At 42.7% G+C, this 15,460-nt stretch overlaps 2 protein-coding genes across 2 annotated transcripts; both read right to left on the bottom strand.

Moving 5' to 3' along the window:
- Positions 1–731: 731 nt before the first annotated feature.
- LOC139204285 (uncharacterized protein C22orf15) lies at positions 732–2,055 on the bottom strand. The gene is made up of 5 exons (XM_070834283.1): positions 2,031–2,055; positions 1,657–1,743; positions 1,312–1,434; positions 1,000–1,074; positions 732–841 (listed from the first exon to the last, which is right to left on the bottom strand). The coding sequence occupies exons 1-5, from the start codon at positions 2,053–2,055 to the stop codon at positions 732–734; spliced, it is 420 nt and encodes a 139-aa protein (XP_070690384.1).
- A 1,101-nt stretch (positions 2,056–3,156) lies between these two features.
- adora2aa (adenosine A2a receptor a) lies at positions 3,157–11,577 on the bottom strand. Its single transcript, XM_070834424.1, has 3 exons — positions 11,440–11,577; positions 6,726–7,428; positions 3,157–5,201 (listed from the first exon to the last, which is right to left on the bottom strand). The coding sequence occupies exons 2-3, from the start codon at positions 7,061–7,063 to the stop codon at positions 4,193–4,195; spliced, it is 1,347 nt and encodes a 448-aa protein (XP_070690525.1). The 5' UTR covers positions 7,064–7,428; positions 11,440–11,577; the 3' UTR covers positions 3,157–4,192.
- Positions 11,578–15,460: the final 3,883 nt, after the last annotated feature.

Below are 15,460 nucleotides of genomic sequence, written 5' to 3'. Positions count from 1 at the left end.
TCCTTATGTTTTGTATTTTGGCATGTGTCAGTTGATTCTTTTGTCATTTCTAAAAAGCTAATTTTGTATCTTGATTCATCATTTTTAGAAATCCTGCTTCACCTTCATTTACTTATGAATCACTGCGAGGGACCACTGACAGTTTAGATATGGGATTTCACAGTAAGATTACAAACGGTAAATGGTCTGTATTTGTATAGTGTCTTTCTCGTAATTTAATTTGCCTGTAGTGTCTTATTTCAGAAAGACTAACATGTCTCTCCAGTAGAAACAGCAAACAGTTCTTGGAAGTGCCTTATTGCTGTGCACTGAGACTCAGACCTGCAGGTGCACACATAAAGATGTGCCATCAGTGGTTTGTCCACTACATTAATACAGAATAGCACAGCCAGTCATACATTAATGCACCTGCAATAAAATGGCATTCTTCATCGTGAGGAACTTTTCTGTTGTATTTGCAGGTAACAGTTCTGTACTTAAGCAAAAGGACATGCCGTAGTTACTTAGTTATCAGTGTTATTGAAGAGGATCCCAACCATCCTCTAATACACAGTCACTTACAACTCAGTTGGTAGTACAGGCTACAGTAGAAAATATATTGCAGAGTTCCCATTATCTAATGCATTACAGACTGGTTGTACGGATACAGGAGACATTTTAACCCTTTAAACGTCAGGTTTTGTATCAGGTTTTCTATGGAAGCAGAAATAAAAGTCTGTCTCATATAGAAACTACTTCATTGGGTGTTTCTTTCTATTCGCGGAGATGCTTTTGTGTGTCCGTCCTCCTCTGGTCTTTCTATCTCGCTCCTTGTTGGGGTTTGACAGTTTCCTCAGCAGCTCTGCAACACAGGAATTCACAAACCAATTTATCTTGACTTGGTGTGAGTTTTTTCTTTTGTTCTTCTTGATTTTAAAGATGTATTTGACCAACAGGGGGCCGTAGAGAGCCAGCTCCAGTCTGCTCGCTTTATTTCCTCTAATGATGGTTTTTTGTTACCTGTTAACTCAGGATGACTCTGGCTGAAGTTGTTTAGGAGAGACACATATTTCCGACCTCCAGTGTCATTGTCTCCTGAGGGGAAGTAGAACCATGACCTTTAGAGTGTAATAAAACAGCTGGACATCCTTTCCAAGAGTTTGTCAAACATTTCCCACAAAACCAAATGAAACTTTTTGTTACCAAACACTGATTTCTGAATCATACTTTCACCTTGACTTTCTAGAATTGTGATTATCCTGTTGTCAGTCAAACCCTTGTGCTACATCCATCTATTCACCCAACCAGGTTTAGAAACCCAGATGAACTCACGGCACACTTGCAGGAGGACGTAGTATTGTCTCTCTACCAGCATGCTGCTGGCCAGCGCCTCGCTGTGCTGCTTCCCCTCCAGGTTCATCACTCTACCACTGCTGTCCAGCAGGTCCACACACTCTACAGGAAGTAATGCGGGATTCTTTACACCACACTTAGCATCAAATGTTTCACTGGGGAAATCATTTTGGCGTGCACTGGCTTGACAGTAGTGTATAAATGTTTTCAGACTAACAAGTAAAACTGTTATTCTGACACGTTCATAAAAATCAGACCGCAGCATGGGAGTTGGTGCTTCAGGTGCATCAGTCACTAACAATGTGTCTGAGAGTTGTTCAGTACCTTTGAAGTCCAGACCACACTTCTCCTTTAAATGACTGATGAAGTTCATCAGCTTACAGTTGAGATTTAACATTTCCATCTGGCTGTCTGTCAAGAAAAATATTGTGTACCAGTTAAAGAACATTTAATTTTGCACTGTGATTATTTCATAAAACAAGTTTATTCTCCCTCCATCCACTCTATCATCTGTATGTCCCTATCACACACACACACAAGTGTTGGTATCTAATGAAAAGCAGTAGTTTACCACCATGTTCAATATACATGGCAAAGTTTGGCATTAAACTCAAATAAAATAGTAAAACATATCAGCTTCTCAACGTAGTCAGCATCATTGTTTTAGAGAAATAAAAATATCTAGGAATTTTACTAACCTCCAAACAGGATAGTGACAAACATTTTCTGGTCCTCGCTGCAGTTAATCTCCTCTAGCTGTGCCTCTAGCAGTCATCTGAAGCATCTGTTTATTCCAAAGAGCCCAGGGAGTAACAAGTTTGGACTGGGCACTGAGTGCAACAATAGAGGCTGTTAAATGAGTGTTGTGGTCCCCACTTTGTGACAAAGGTAGCTCAGAGGGAGAGGCTGCATGAACTGGCCCGCATAATGTAGGGATGGTAAATACACACACACACACACACACACACCTCCTTTGCATCCTCCTCCTCCTCTTCTGCTTTTCAAAGCCGAGGCCTTTTAAATAAGGGGACGAGGGACTGCTGTTGCTTGTATCCATGGAGTCTCCACACACAGACAGACTGGCACTCTGGACTTTATAGCTGCTGGACAGTGATGTCAAGACGCTTTATTGTTTCCCGCCACACAGTACATTGGGTTTGTCTGAGCTTTTTTTGCTGATCAGGGTACGAGGGTACAAAAACTAGCCAAGAAATAGTCGGACACATTAACCATTATTAGTGAACTTCAGAGCTTGAGACAGAGACAGAGACACGTGAATTGTATCAATCCTCTTACCTACTCAGCAAGAGCAAACAGGGGCAGGTCCTAAAAATGTCAAACTACTCCTTTAATATAAAACGCAGACACATTTATGGTTCTCTCCTTATGACAGCTAGGTTTTCTCATAACAGCCGACAATTTTGAATCATAACCTTGATATGACCCAGCTGAGGAGACGAGACGCTGCCACACAGGACAGCAGCAGGACTCTCTGGAGGTCTCTGTGGTGAATCTTTTAAAAAGCACTGAAGACCCCTGGGGAAGCTTTCTAAAAAGAAATGGGCCCTGCACCCTGTAACCTGAACTCAGAGGGGAATTGCGATAAAAGCTGGGAAAATAAAGAACTCCAAAGATAGTTTGACTGTTTAACTAACCATTTCCCAGAATGAGCAAACCAGATCTCAATTCTATAGACCTCCAGATCTGATATGAAACATGACCCTGTCTGGTAAGAAGCCAATGGGAAGTCTGGAGCTGTTCCTACAGCTACTGAATAATGACTGGGAACATTTTGTGGCCATAGCTGAATGAAAATACAGCAAGTAAACTTTGAAAATGTAAAAGGATTTATTTAAAAGACAGGACTTTGTGTTAGCCTGCTTGTGTGAACACAGAAGGCAATAGCTGCGCTGGACTCGGTGAATTCATCATGAAAAATAAGAAACACAACTTCTTCCATGAGGTTGTTTTAAGTCTAAATCCTCAATTTCCCATTATTAATCAAAGTAGCTCAGCAGTTATCGTTTACATGAATATAACTTAAACGCAGTCAAGTCACTTTGTCACACCGAGCAAACAAAAATACAGCATTACATTTCAGCGTTACATTACCAACTTTGGACCCTTGGCTTCGGCAAACACCTGCCATGAAGCTGAATTACAAGAAAAAGGAGAAAGGGAATAGGCTGAATGTGAAAAATGTTTACATTTCTGTAAATAAGCGTGAACTCAGGAGGTTGGTGGTGCTTGTCCGTGCACCTTGCAGGTTCAGGACGGGGTGAATCCGAAATAATAAAATGTTGATCAGAAGTAATCTGTTTTCAATGATCCATGGTAATGGTGCATTTATGTCCACGTCCCTGAAAAACTAAAAAACACATCAATAATTTAATTGAGAGAAAAGGCTGAAGACTTACTCATTAACCTACAGTTAAACAAAGAAGGTCATCCTGTAAAGGCACAATCAATACTTTTTCTTTTGTTTTAAGAGAGCGAGGGGTCCAAACTGCTCCTTCTCTCCATGTTGGCTTAGCTTTGGTGGGTCAAGCAATTTCACTGGTCTAAGTGCTTCTGTACTGAACCCAAAGCCAAAGCATTCAGTGCTCTTATTTGTTAAAATAAACACAGAGGCATTTTAGAGTGTGAAGTGCCTGCACTCTAAATATAGAAACGTCACGCGCACGTCAATTTAAACCACTTTCGGTAATGTGCTGTGTTGTTGAGCGGTACAACCTCTTTGGACCACTGGCAGAGCTTTTAGACTTTTAGTCTGGTTTAAATTAAAGTCACTGTGTTTAAATAACAGAGAGAGTTTCTTGTGGCTCCTGAATACCAGTGAATGATCACTCCTGTGCATTCATCAGGACACTTTTGCCAGTTCACAAAAACAACTCGTCCTGTTCTGCTTGTTGAACAGCGTTGCGACCTGGGCAGAGCCGAGGTTCTCTTTGTCCTTATCCTCCACCACCTCTGGTTCGGCGACGTCGCGCTGCTGCTCATCGTACTGTAGATGATGATCTGTGGGGATCTGAGTCTGTCTGAGGGCTTCCAGTGGACACGGGCCTACCTTAGGGCAGTGGGCGATGACGACTGACAGAGGAGGGTGGGATACTGCCACCAAGCCGGGTGAGATGTGAGTGGGGCAGTGGTAGGAGCTTTCACCGCTACTGCTGCTGTGTTCAGTGAAAATGTCAAAGCTGAGGCCGTTTGCCTTGAGTCTGATGGAGTCACTGATGCTGTTGTGAGTGGAGGTGCGCATACTGCTGCCACTGTCGAACACCTCCTGCCGGCTCAGGATATGCTGCCGGATAATCTTACGGAAGGTTTGTCTGAACTCCCGGATGCGGTAGGCGTAGATGAAGGGGTTAATCACAGAGTTGGCGTGGGAGAGAATAATGGCCACATACATGATCCAGACCGGAGGACGCGCACACTCAGGACAGAAGAGGGTGAAGCAGTTGATGATGTGTAAAGGCAGCCAGCAGACTGCAAATAGGCCAACGATGATGGCCAGAGACTTGGCGGCCTGGATCTCTTTCTGCAGCGTGGAGCGCGACTTCTCTCCGTGAAAGGCTTTTAGCTCGATCAGCTTGAACTGGTGGCGAGCGGCCATGAAGATGCACAGGTAGATGGCCAGCATCAGCAGCAGTGGAATCAACACGCAGGCAAAGAAGTTGAAGTAGACCATGTACTCCATGACCACTACCGCCTCAAACAGGCACTTCATCAGGCCGGGCTGACAGGTGTTATTGGTGCTCTTGGGAAGCTTGTGCCAGCCCATCATGGGGGTCAGACCGATGATGATGGAAAAAACCCAACAGATGGCGATGATGCCTCGTGCCCGCTGGCCTGTCACCAAGCTGTTGTACCTGGAAGGGGGAGATGGTGCAAACATCAAGCACCTGATGTCATCTCAGAACTGTGCAAAAGATGTTTGTTTCCCAAAACGGCAGCCATGCTAAAATGTCTATCTCACATCTATGCCATTATCAGTCACTAATCTTTAGTTCACACTGAATGACGTTCCCCTTGACTTGATGTGCTCAGCTGATTGCTCTGTGGAAGCACTTCTCATGCCGGAACTAAAAGAGCAAGGACAAACAAACAAACAAGTCTTTCAAACCTCCTCAAAGGAAGAGTCTATTTTGAGTACGCCTGAAGTACAGTGTGGGAGAGCAGCTGAGACGTTTGGCTTCTTTCTATCACATTCTTGAGATGTTAAAGTGCAAAGGTTAATGCTGCAAAAACAAGCCCCCCCATCAGGGATGCAAAAAAACCAACACAGAGAAACCATCACGTATCTTCACCAGGAGGAGGAGGCTGTGTGAAAACAGACTGAGTCCTGAAAACAGGAAGTCTGAGCTCGACGTGGTCTGCAGTTCATTGTTTTGGTATGATGAGGTCACAGCTTGAGCGAGAGCATCACTACTGGTCAGCCTGTTTTAGGGTGACAGGATTAATGTCTGTCGACACAGACATACCGTCCTTTGCTAATTCACTAAATCTAAGCTGACGTTCAACATAAACAGTGTGACAAGCGCTGTGTTTTTTCTCTGTAACAGAAATAAAGTATGACTACTCAGGGAGTTACAAAGGGGGTTACATAGTCTGTAGAAGCAATTAAAGAAAAATTCATTTGATTGCTCCAGGGAGATACGGCCTCATAGGAGATGCCATTTCTGGACACACTTATGCAGCCAAGATTCGCCGGTTCAAATGTCACGTCTTCACTGATAGAACTGAAATATGGAGTTTTATTGTGAGACCTCCACCTCCTGGGACTAAGAATCAGGTTAGTCTGAGCTGAGGAAAGATACAAAAGGAAAAGATAAAAACGTAGAACATATTTTAAATGCACTCTCTCTGTAAAGAATATCAAATAATGCACTTACGATTCCTTTTTTTTCTCTTCCCAAAACACACGTTTCTTTTTATTCTTTCTTGTCTGTCGTGGTTAAGAGCTTTTGGTACCACTGCCCACTGGGGCATCCTGGGTTTATCACTTGTAACTAGAAATTTTATTAGTAGGTAATAAATAATTTATTACACCATCAGTTATTAATGAATCTATTCAGGACACCTTTTTAACTTTTTTTTTTACCAGGTTGTGAATAACCCCCTGTGATGGTTTGTCATGCAGTTATTAATGTTTATAAATCTTACAAGTCTGCTTGTACATTGATAAATGGATTTAAGTCTAAAATACTGAAGAGTTTTCCGCAACCTATAAGCCTAGAAGTAGTTCTTATTAACAGCTTATAACTGATCTATAAAGTATTGATGAATAATTCATTAACCATTAAAAAGTCCTTAAAAACAACTTAGACCCTTTATAGACCCTTTATGAATGTTGTCTTATTGGACAGAGGAACCATACTTCTCTGACTGCCTACCTGAGTGGTATCTTGATTGCGATGTAGCGGTCTATGGCAATGGCCAGCAGGCTGAAGATGGAGCTCTGAGTGAGAACCAACACGAAGCAGGCAATGAACAGGCAGCCATAGAAGTTGGAGCAAAAGCCGGTGCTTATGACGATGGCGAAGGGAATGGCCAGGACGCCCACGGCGATGTCGGCCACCGCCAGCGACACCACGAAGAAGTTGGTGATGCTCTGCAGGTTGCTGTTGAGGCACACAGCCCAGCAGACCAGCACATTGCCCAGCACAGAGAACACAGCGATCAGCAGCTCCAGGATGATGTAGAGGACGGAGGCGATGGGGTCGTCCGGCATGGTGAGACAAACGGCGGGGTCACTGATGAGGAGGGAGGACACCTCGCTTCAACGACCATAGCTGCAGCCTGGCAGCCGCTGAGCTCAGCCTCCTCAACTCTGCCACGTTCAGAAACATCCACCAGATTAAACAAGCAGCTCTGGCGACGCTTCACCTGCTTCAGCTCAATCAGCTGAAAATGGTTTCCTCAACTTCAGATGGAGCTGTCATCGCCAAAACTAGACACTGATGCCTCCATTCTCCCGGTGGAAAGCTCCTCCGCTGTCCTCCTTCCTCAGATCCTTCCCCTCTGCGGCTTTTTCCCATGAACTTCTCGAGGGGCTGAGATGATGCCAACAACGCACATCACTGGAACATTATGTTGCTGGAGATGCAGAGGTGCAGAAGTGGAAAAAGAGGAAATGCTTTTAAATTTAAGGAAGTGTCAACCGAAACACAGTTGCACCAGATATTCTTAGAACAAGTCAGAAGTGCTGCAAGAGTGTGATGCGTACGCTGTGTCGTGTTCCAAAAAGTACATGATTATTTTTTCACTCCAAACTTCTAATAACCTGATGTTTGCTTTAGCATCAGGGTGATATTGGCCAGTTTATGTCTTTCCTATGAAATATGAGGTTCTTCTTGGACTCATTTTTATTCTAATAATTGTATCCTTTTATGGAATAAATGAGTTCCAGAACTTTGGCATTCAAATAGTCAAACTCAAAGGCGTCATCAAAATCAGACGCTTCGATATACAGATTAAAACTTCCCCCCCAAAAAAAATGGTCATGTGAGGCTTTGTGGGACTTTAAGTTGCTCATGTCTTCTATAAACAGCCCCTCTTGACCCTGCAGAGGAGCAGTGGGAAGGCGGTTTGTGTACACTTCATCAGTGTCACATCAACAGTAGCGCAGCTCCCATTGTAAAGAGCATATGGAGGAAATATGGAGGATGCTTCTGGGAGCATCAGGAATGAGACTGCAAACTGCTAAAAGTTTGGATTTATGTGAAAGATAAAACTCAGAATCCTACATTTTTACTTCTACTCACAGACTTAAAGGTCCTGCTATCCACCTATCCACTAAACTTTCCAGAATATACAGTTTACTGAATATTACAATAGTTTAGTGTATTATGCATAAGCTATGTTGGTAATACCCACTGCTACTGTGACAAAATGTCCAGGACAGAATTTAGGAGCCAGAGGAAACCGATTACAGTCACAGGTGACTTGCTCCCCAAGTATTACACTGCACCATTTAAATATCTCCTTCCAGAACTTGAGCGATTTGGGGCATGAGGTGAGTTAAGGTCCCATCCTCCGACCTACATTTGTCACATTTAGGGGGAACGAAATCTATCTCACTCAGCTTGACCTTACAGTATATGGAGCTGAAGTGCAGCATTAACAGAACAATCCTTAATTCTACTTTCCCAAAGCTCAAGAGATATTTCAGAGCCAGTGTCCATGCCCCATGCATCCTTCAGTTATTCAGAGGAGGTAATCTCCTTTAAGACAGTGAGGGAGGGGATGCTGCATGGGTAAGATGACAGAATGGACTAAACATTGTCTTAAAAAGTTTCTCACGTACAGGTAGCGGAAAATGTGACTATGAGGAGGTAACGCACATTTTTCTACATAACGGCTGACTGGAATTTACCCAGCAGAGGAGGATTAATGTGATAGATGTTGGAACCCACATTGTCATTTGAGGAACGTTTTTTTTCTCTGCCCACAGTTACATTATTTTTGGTCCAGGTCTTTTAATACAGCTACATCTATCATAACCAACTGCCCTCATTACCATCTTTGGTCAGGTTGATTAATTTCTGTTCAAAGAGAAATTAGAAATTTGGAGGAGTGATTGTGAGTGAGTAGTAGTGAGAAGTGATGAAACACCGGAAGCCCCAAAGCCCCCCTCCTCCTCCACCCTTACATGCCGTAATAAAGGCCGAGCTATTAGAAAAATACTTAAATGTGAAACCAAGTATTGAGAGGATTTAAAGCTGCTATAATCAATATTTTCATATTCACAATAAATCAATGCGAGGACAATTAAAACTCCACACTGCCGTTCCTGTCAGTTCTATTGATCACTTTCCAGCCAAAAAGCTCCAAAAACCCAAATCACCACTGAAGGAAAGAGCGAGCTCGACAGAAAAAGCAGAAAAGTTCCCTTTTCGTTGGGTATATACATCACCTCTCATTTGTGACTAGCTGAGCATTTAGCAGCCTGAGAGCTGAAGCTATTTCCCTCCATAGCTGGTGGAGACCAAAACTAAGCTACAGAGAAGTGAACATTAGATTTCCATTCACCAGGTAGCCAGAAACACAGCTGAGTGGACGCCAAACGCCAGAAATTAGCCTTTGTTTGCCGGCGAGTTCACCACACGAACATGAAAGAGTTGATAATATGATAATATGATGTGTTTGTAGCTTGTTTCCTCTAATGTCCTGTTTTGCAAGCTGTGAATGTCACCTGATAAATGTGTAACTTTTTACGCCTACTGTTGGTCTTCAGGGCATTTTCACATATGATTCTCAGATGTCTGATAAGTATGGCCCCATGAATATGGTCATTGTGAGACATCTGATGTATCTAAAAAGCTTCACAAACGGAAATCTGCTGGTTTCGTGGTGCTGAATTCCCTCTGAGGGATCATTTCTTAAGGTTACAGCTAACTTTCAGAGACGACAGCTGTGCTGGAACACAGAGGTCTTCGCTCTCTGAATCAGGGTTGTCCCTTTGGGTCTTTTTATTAATACCAAAGACTTGCTATTTCAAGGTTGATAGTTATCAGCTGTTTTTTGTTCTGCTTTGTTTTGTTTTGTTTTTTCATTCAATTTGACTTGCAAATGAAGTTTTGGGTTATTTTCTTTGCTCTGAGCGGCAACCTGATATTCAGGTTATCATTAGAATGTGTTATAATGTTTTATGCAGCAGTGATGCATCCAAAACAAAGATCCCAGAGGACAGTAAATGATTCATCTCTGAAACCTACAGCAGTGATTCTCCCATGCTCGCAATGCATCCCATAATAACCTAAGCTGTGGAATTATGGAATGGTGAAACCCATCTGAGAAGATTTTTAGTGAAACAAGTGAAAGTGAGACTTTCTTATGGACAGGCTTCGGTTCACTTTAGCCACATTATTTAAAAGTATCTGTATTCAGATCCATGATTGAGATGTTTGGCCTATTACCACCTCGTACTCCTCCTGCCGTGCAGAGGAAGTAGAGGAGGAACACTCTTCAAGGCTTTCAGCTTCCTGATAACAGACACCGTCACTGCACGGTGCTCATAGATCCCAAAAGGGACGATACAGCTGCTGGTAGATTACTGAGGCGTCCATTAACTAAACACTGACGCGGTAAAGTTACTACACAGTCGTCACATAGTCACGATTAAAACTATACTTTTCTGGGGCTTTTTTGTTACTAACTGAAAAGAGTTTTTATCATATTTTTTCTCCCATTTGTCACTTTCCCTCTTACATCTTTAGAGCCTCTTGTAATTTTTGTCAGTGTGCAGACATTTGTACCGGTGATATAGGATGTATATAGGATATATGCAGTTTATAAGGCTGCATTACTAACCAGCCAGGGCCCCAGACCCTCAGGGGCCCCAAAAACTGTCAGTTAATTTTGGTATTTTTAGGATTTTTTTTTTTTTAGCGAATTAGATAACTTTTGGATAATTTTAGAAAAACTTCCTCACTTAAAGGCTCAGTGAGTAACTTTTATTAAAAACAGAGCTGGGGGGGTCTCTAACACACACACACATCAATCACTACCCCCCCCCTCCAACAACAAGCAATTCTGCTGCTATTGTCTTAAAGCATACAGCTGATCTTGAACTATAACCTCATGGATTTAATATCAGGCACTCCCCCACCTTTCTGTGTCTGTCTCTCTTGCTATTTGCTGACAAATTATTTCTGATGAATGCACTGGACATGGCTTTAAAATCTGCTCAGAAGCAGCTCCAGCCTGCATCCTGTTTTAGAACTATTAGTTCATTTACTAGGGGAGTGTTCATCAGCAAACTGTGAGAGGAGTTTGAGTCATTGTGAGCCAACAGTGACGGTGCAGTCACACCCTGAACTACTGAGACCAGACCTAAGACTCACACACACATGGAGTGTCCACAGGAATACTGTGGGGACGCTCGGCTTTGCTCTCAGGTGAGAGAACATGACTCCCAGTGTGACACCCAGTGTGACACCCCTGCCTCCCTCTTCTCACCCCCCCCAGCACACTCATCCCTCGGTGTTCTGCACGCTGCAGCCAGCTGGCACCGTTTAATGTGTTGGTATCTAATGTAATGCTAAGAAAGTGCAAACACTCAGAATCCACGCAGAGCAGAACTTCTTCTGAAGCGAAACGACTCACCTGTTTTCTTGACGTCCATCGAGCAGGTCGCAGAGAAGAAGCCTGTTGTTAATAAAAGCCTCCACTTGTTCAGTTTTTATTCTGCTTACTAAACCCGCCGAGCATTTCTGATCAATGTCTCTGGCTCAGATAAGATGATGTAACACCGTTTCTTTGGTGAGTGACTTCAGACAGATGAGACTCGCTCTTTTCTTCTCTCTCTCTCCCTCCCTCCCTCTGTCTCTCTCTCTCTCTCTTACACACACACACACACCATATTGAGTCTGATTGCGCCTCCGTTTCCTCTCCAGGGGCGGATCAGTTAAAAGCCTGCTATGAATACACAGGAGCCTGTTAATGGCACACATTAAACTTGTGTCGGTGTTGAGACAGTGAATCCAGTTAGAAGTCAGAGGCAGAGCCCCGTCACCGTCTAATGACTGGAGGTGGACCCACAGGTGAAGTTGAACCCACTGGCTGAAACAATGATGACAACAAACATGGCTGTTTCAATGGTCTTTTATAACTATTGCCACAAAAATAAAGCAACATAGAACCAGACAGCATTTTTTCTTTACAACTGATTATCACTGTAGTGTGCACTTAATACTGTAGCTTAGTCCCTTTACACACACATATACACACACACACACACACATTCATTCAGCTTTAACTTCATCTAGGGACCATTTCAGCACTGCATGTAATGTGATCAGGAAAACAAATATTCCACACCAAAAACATGTGGCGTGGATTGTTAAAAAAAAAAAAAAAAAAAAAAAAGGCAACATGGAAAACAAAGACAAAGTAAAGCAGGTCAGTGGAATTCTCAGAGCATGTTCAAGTAAACAAAAACAAAAAGAAATGTGTGTTGAAGTGGACCCAATCAAGACATAATGCACTGTTCACATTTGATTTGCTTATTGAAGGGCATCACCTTGGGTCCCAAACAGTGTAACATATATCTCATGGCTGCATCATTTGTAGGTGGAATGTGCTTCCAAGCTTTTGCCAGCCGTCTAGTTTCTCCTAAGCAGGCCGGGCACAGTGTTCATCAATCACTCCACATCAGCATGCGCTGGACCTCAGAAAGTCCCGGGATCACTAAAGCGTGATCAAAACACATTCCACTTTCAGGATGGAGAGGCTTCAAATCTTTCTGTAGCTCTCAAACGGTCCTGTCGGGAGCAATAAAACACGCGGGCCGGCGGTGGAATCAAGCAGGACACGATAAAACTGTTGGCTGATAATCCTCTGTATCGTGGCACCACAGGCTCCTATCAGCAGAGAGCCAATGCTTTCAGAAAGGCATCAAATAACTTACTAGCGCGCTCTCTTGTACACAAAAAAACAAACTGTGATTGTTGCAGACTTGTGCTAATCTAAATCACTGAATATCTACTGCAGCTGTACACTTTGTGATGGGGCTTGGCAAACAGCGCGACAGGATGTGCTTCTAAATCGAGACAAAAATGTTTCTGACGTCGCTACTGACACCAGCTGGCAGTTCCATCCGATCCAAGTCAAAATAGTGTGTAGTCAACTTCACCAGACACACGAGGGGGATTCAACTAGCTTCCCAAAAAAAGTTTATGACCACCACGCGCTGGTAGTGTTCCTCAAGAAGTACAAACGAGAAGGACCTTGTTTTAGAAACCATTTACACGCCGTGACACTTCTGGTGAGGAGAGATAACCGCAGTTTGAAGTGTCACAGTTTCACTTCGCAGAGGCCTCGGCTAAACTGTTAAGGCAGGAAATTCGTGTGAATACAAAAAGCTTATCTCAGTGCAGCTTCTAACTGTGTGTGTAATAAATTCATATACACCTCAGAAACACAAATAAAGCAGTGACCTCATTAAAACGATTGCAAATCATGCAAATAAATACAGTGAACTTGGTATGTTGAGGCACGATAAACACGGCAAGGCAGTCAGACAGCATTACACGGTAACACTGTTAGAAGTTCCCACTGTTTAGCGTTTCTAAGCAGCACATTAGTGTTTGTTCATCTGTTCATCAAAAGGATTTCCTCCTGTGGACATCCATACGGAGGAAGGTACGACCACATTATAGCGTGTTGTGCTTAGAAATGCTAACTAGGGGAATGTAAAAGTGTTACCCACAACATAAATGTTGACTGAAATCAGACATATTAAATGACTCTGCGATCTACAAAGTATCTCTACAGTAATCGTTAGTCATTAGAGCAATTTCAAAACTACCTGTCTAACACTGCAACAGTATTAACACAAAAAAAAAAAAAAGTCTATGGCACAATGAATTGTCTGATCACTTGTGCATATTTTGCCATTCGTGTGCAAAATTAATTGCACAGACATGACATTTTGGGAAATACACCTGTTAGATAAGAAGTTTGATGGTATCAATCTAACGCTGCAATAAAGTTAATCTCCCATGTTGAACTACTCCTTCAATGAGAAGCTGCATTGACCTATTTAATTGTGTCTTCACCTCTGAATCCGTCTCTGCTGGTTTCCAAAAACTAGAGCACATGTTCCCAACATGACGTCTCTGGTGAGACACTATTTTTCTAATTAGACCCCCCCCCAGGCTGAGAGAGTTTAAAGCTGGGATAAGCAGTTTATTTTTGGTGTCATTGGGCAATAATTCCATGATAACCTTTCAGGATCATTCAAGTGGTGTGAGAAAGAAGCAGACCGCTGCATCTCCTCTTGGCTGTTTTCCAGCCTTAAAAAAGTCTAGCCCACGGTGGGAGACCTTTTTAGTGTCGCTGCTGGCCGTTCAGATCCGTATGCAAGCTCATATTATGCGATGTTGTATATCAGCGCTGGGATCCCAATCATGATTGGGTTGAGAGAAGCTTCTAACTTCATGTTGCTGTAATATCTGAATCATCCCTCATATCTTGCAGTGGTTTTGTTAGGTTGTGTGTGTAGATTTACCTTGATAGCAGGCGATGAGAGGCCTTGTTTAACCTTGTATGTCTGTGGGACCAGTTTTCTTTTTTTTTTTTTTTTTAAATCAAGAGCAAAATGATACGATTAATTATTATTATTATTTAATTATTATTATTTTTCAAACTCAGACTCATTGGCCTTCCTCATATTGATGAGTCTGAGTTTGAAAAAAATATGAATCGTATAATTTTTCTTTTGATAAAGAACATGAAAACACGGGTCCACAAACCCGAACACCATACAAGGGTTAATGTTGCTAACAGTTTAACCTTGTGCTAACTGTAACCAAAGGCTGTGGCTAATTGTGTAATCTGTTTATGTTTATGTAGCTAGCTAACATTATAGCCTTGAATTACAGTATATAAACTTAAAGGGTTTTCTGGTTCCAAAGAAAACAGGAAGGGTCATCATCAGTCAGCTGAAGCTGCTAACTTCACTTTCTTCAGCGTGTGAATCTTGTGCATGTGCCCGTGTTGGTCCGGTGGTAGGACAGACACAGGACAGGGGAGAACTACAGGATGAGGGCTGCATTTTTCAAATTCTGCCTTTTCTAGAAAAACTGCCTACCCCAGCTTCAAGGCTCTCTGATCCAAACACAACTTATGTTAGTTAAAACGTATTTTATCAAAAAACTAAACGCTACTCAATCATATTTTGGTTACGATGAAATGCTGCTGTGTGCGCTTGTATGTGCCAAAATAAAAGAAATCAACAGAATGCAAACACTCACATTATATAGTTCATCGAATGAATATTAGTCCACCTTCATGAATGTTTGAGTGGAAACCATCATAAGACTGTTAGTGCTGCTTCGCTGTGTGTAGAGCGTGGCGTGTTTCTGTGCTTGAAAAGCAAACAGTCGCTCGTGATGAGATGCTGATGAAGTAGCCGTCTGCAGCATCAGTCGCAATCGGCCGCAAATCGAAAGGCTCTGAGAGAAATTTGGCAACAGTTCCTCGAATCTTTGAGCTTCACAAGCTGTAGTGAAAAGACACCGCCTCTGTGGCCCGTAGAGAGAGCTCACATCCTGGTCTCCTGCATCAAAACTCACACAGGCACTTTATCCATTAAAGAGAGGCATCTGTATTGTACTGTAACGTC

The sequence above is a fragment of the Pempheris klunzingeri genome, chromosome 7 (assembly GCF_042242105.1).
Source record: "Pempheris klunzingeri isolate RE-2024b chromosome 7, fPemKlu1.hap1, whole genome shotgun sequence".
Lineage (NCBI taxonomy): Eukaryota > Metazoa > Chordata > Actinopteri > Acropomatiformes > Pempheridae > Pempheris > Pempheris klunzingeri.
This window is presented reverse-complemented; position numbering and strand designations above follow the sequence as displayed.

What these genes read in the sequence shown, in the direction of transcription:
- LOC139204285 (XM_070834283.1), bottom strand. Translation starts at nt 2,055, where the DNA reads ATGTTTGTCACTATCCTGTTTGGAG. An exon ending in TGTCACTATCCTGTTTGGAG is followed by an intron (nt 1,744 to 2,030) that starts GTTAGTAAAATT and finishes TTTTCTTGACAG; the next exon opens with ACAGCCAGATGGAAATGTTA. An exon ending in CGTCCTCCTGCAAGTGTGCC is followed by an intron (nt 1,075 to 1,311) that starts GTGAGTTCATCT and finishes ACTTCCCCTCAG; the next exon opens with GAGACAATGACACTGGAGGT.
- adora2aa (XM_070834424.1), bottom strand. Translation starts at nt 7,063, where the DNA reads ATGCCGGACGACCCCATCGCCTCCGTCCTCTACATCATCCTGGAGCTG. An exon ending in GCAATCAAGATACCACTCAG is followed by an intron (nt 5,202 to 6,725) that starts GTAGGCAGTCAG and finishes TCCCCCTTCCAG; the next exon opens with GTACAACAGCTTGGTGACAG.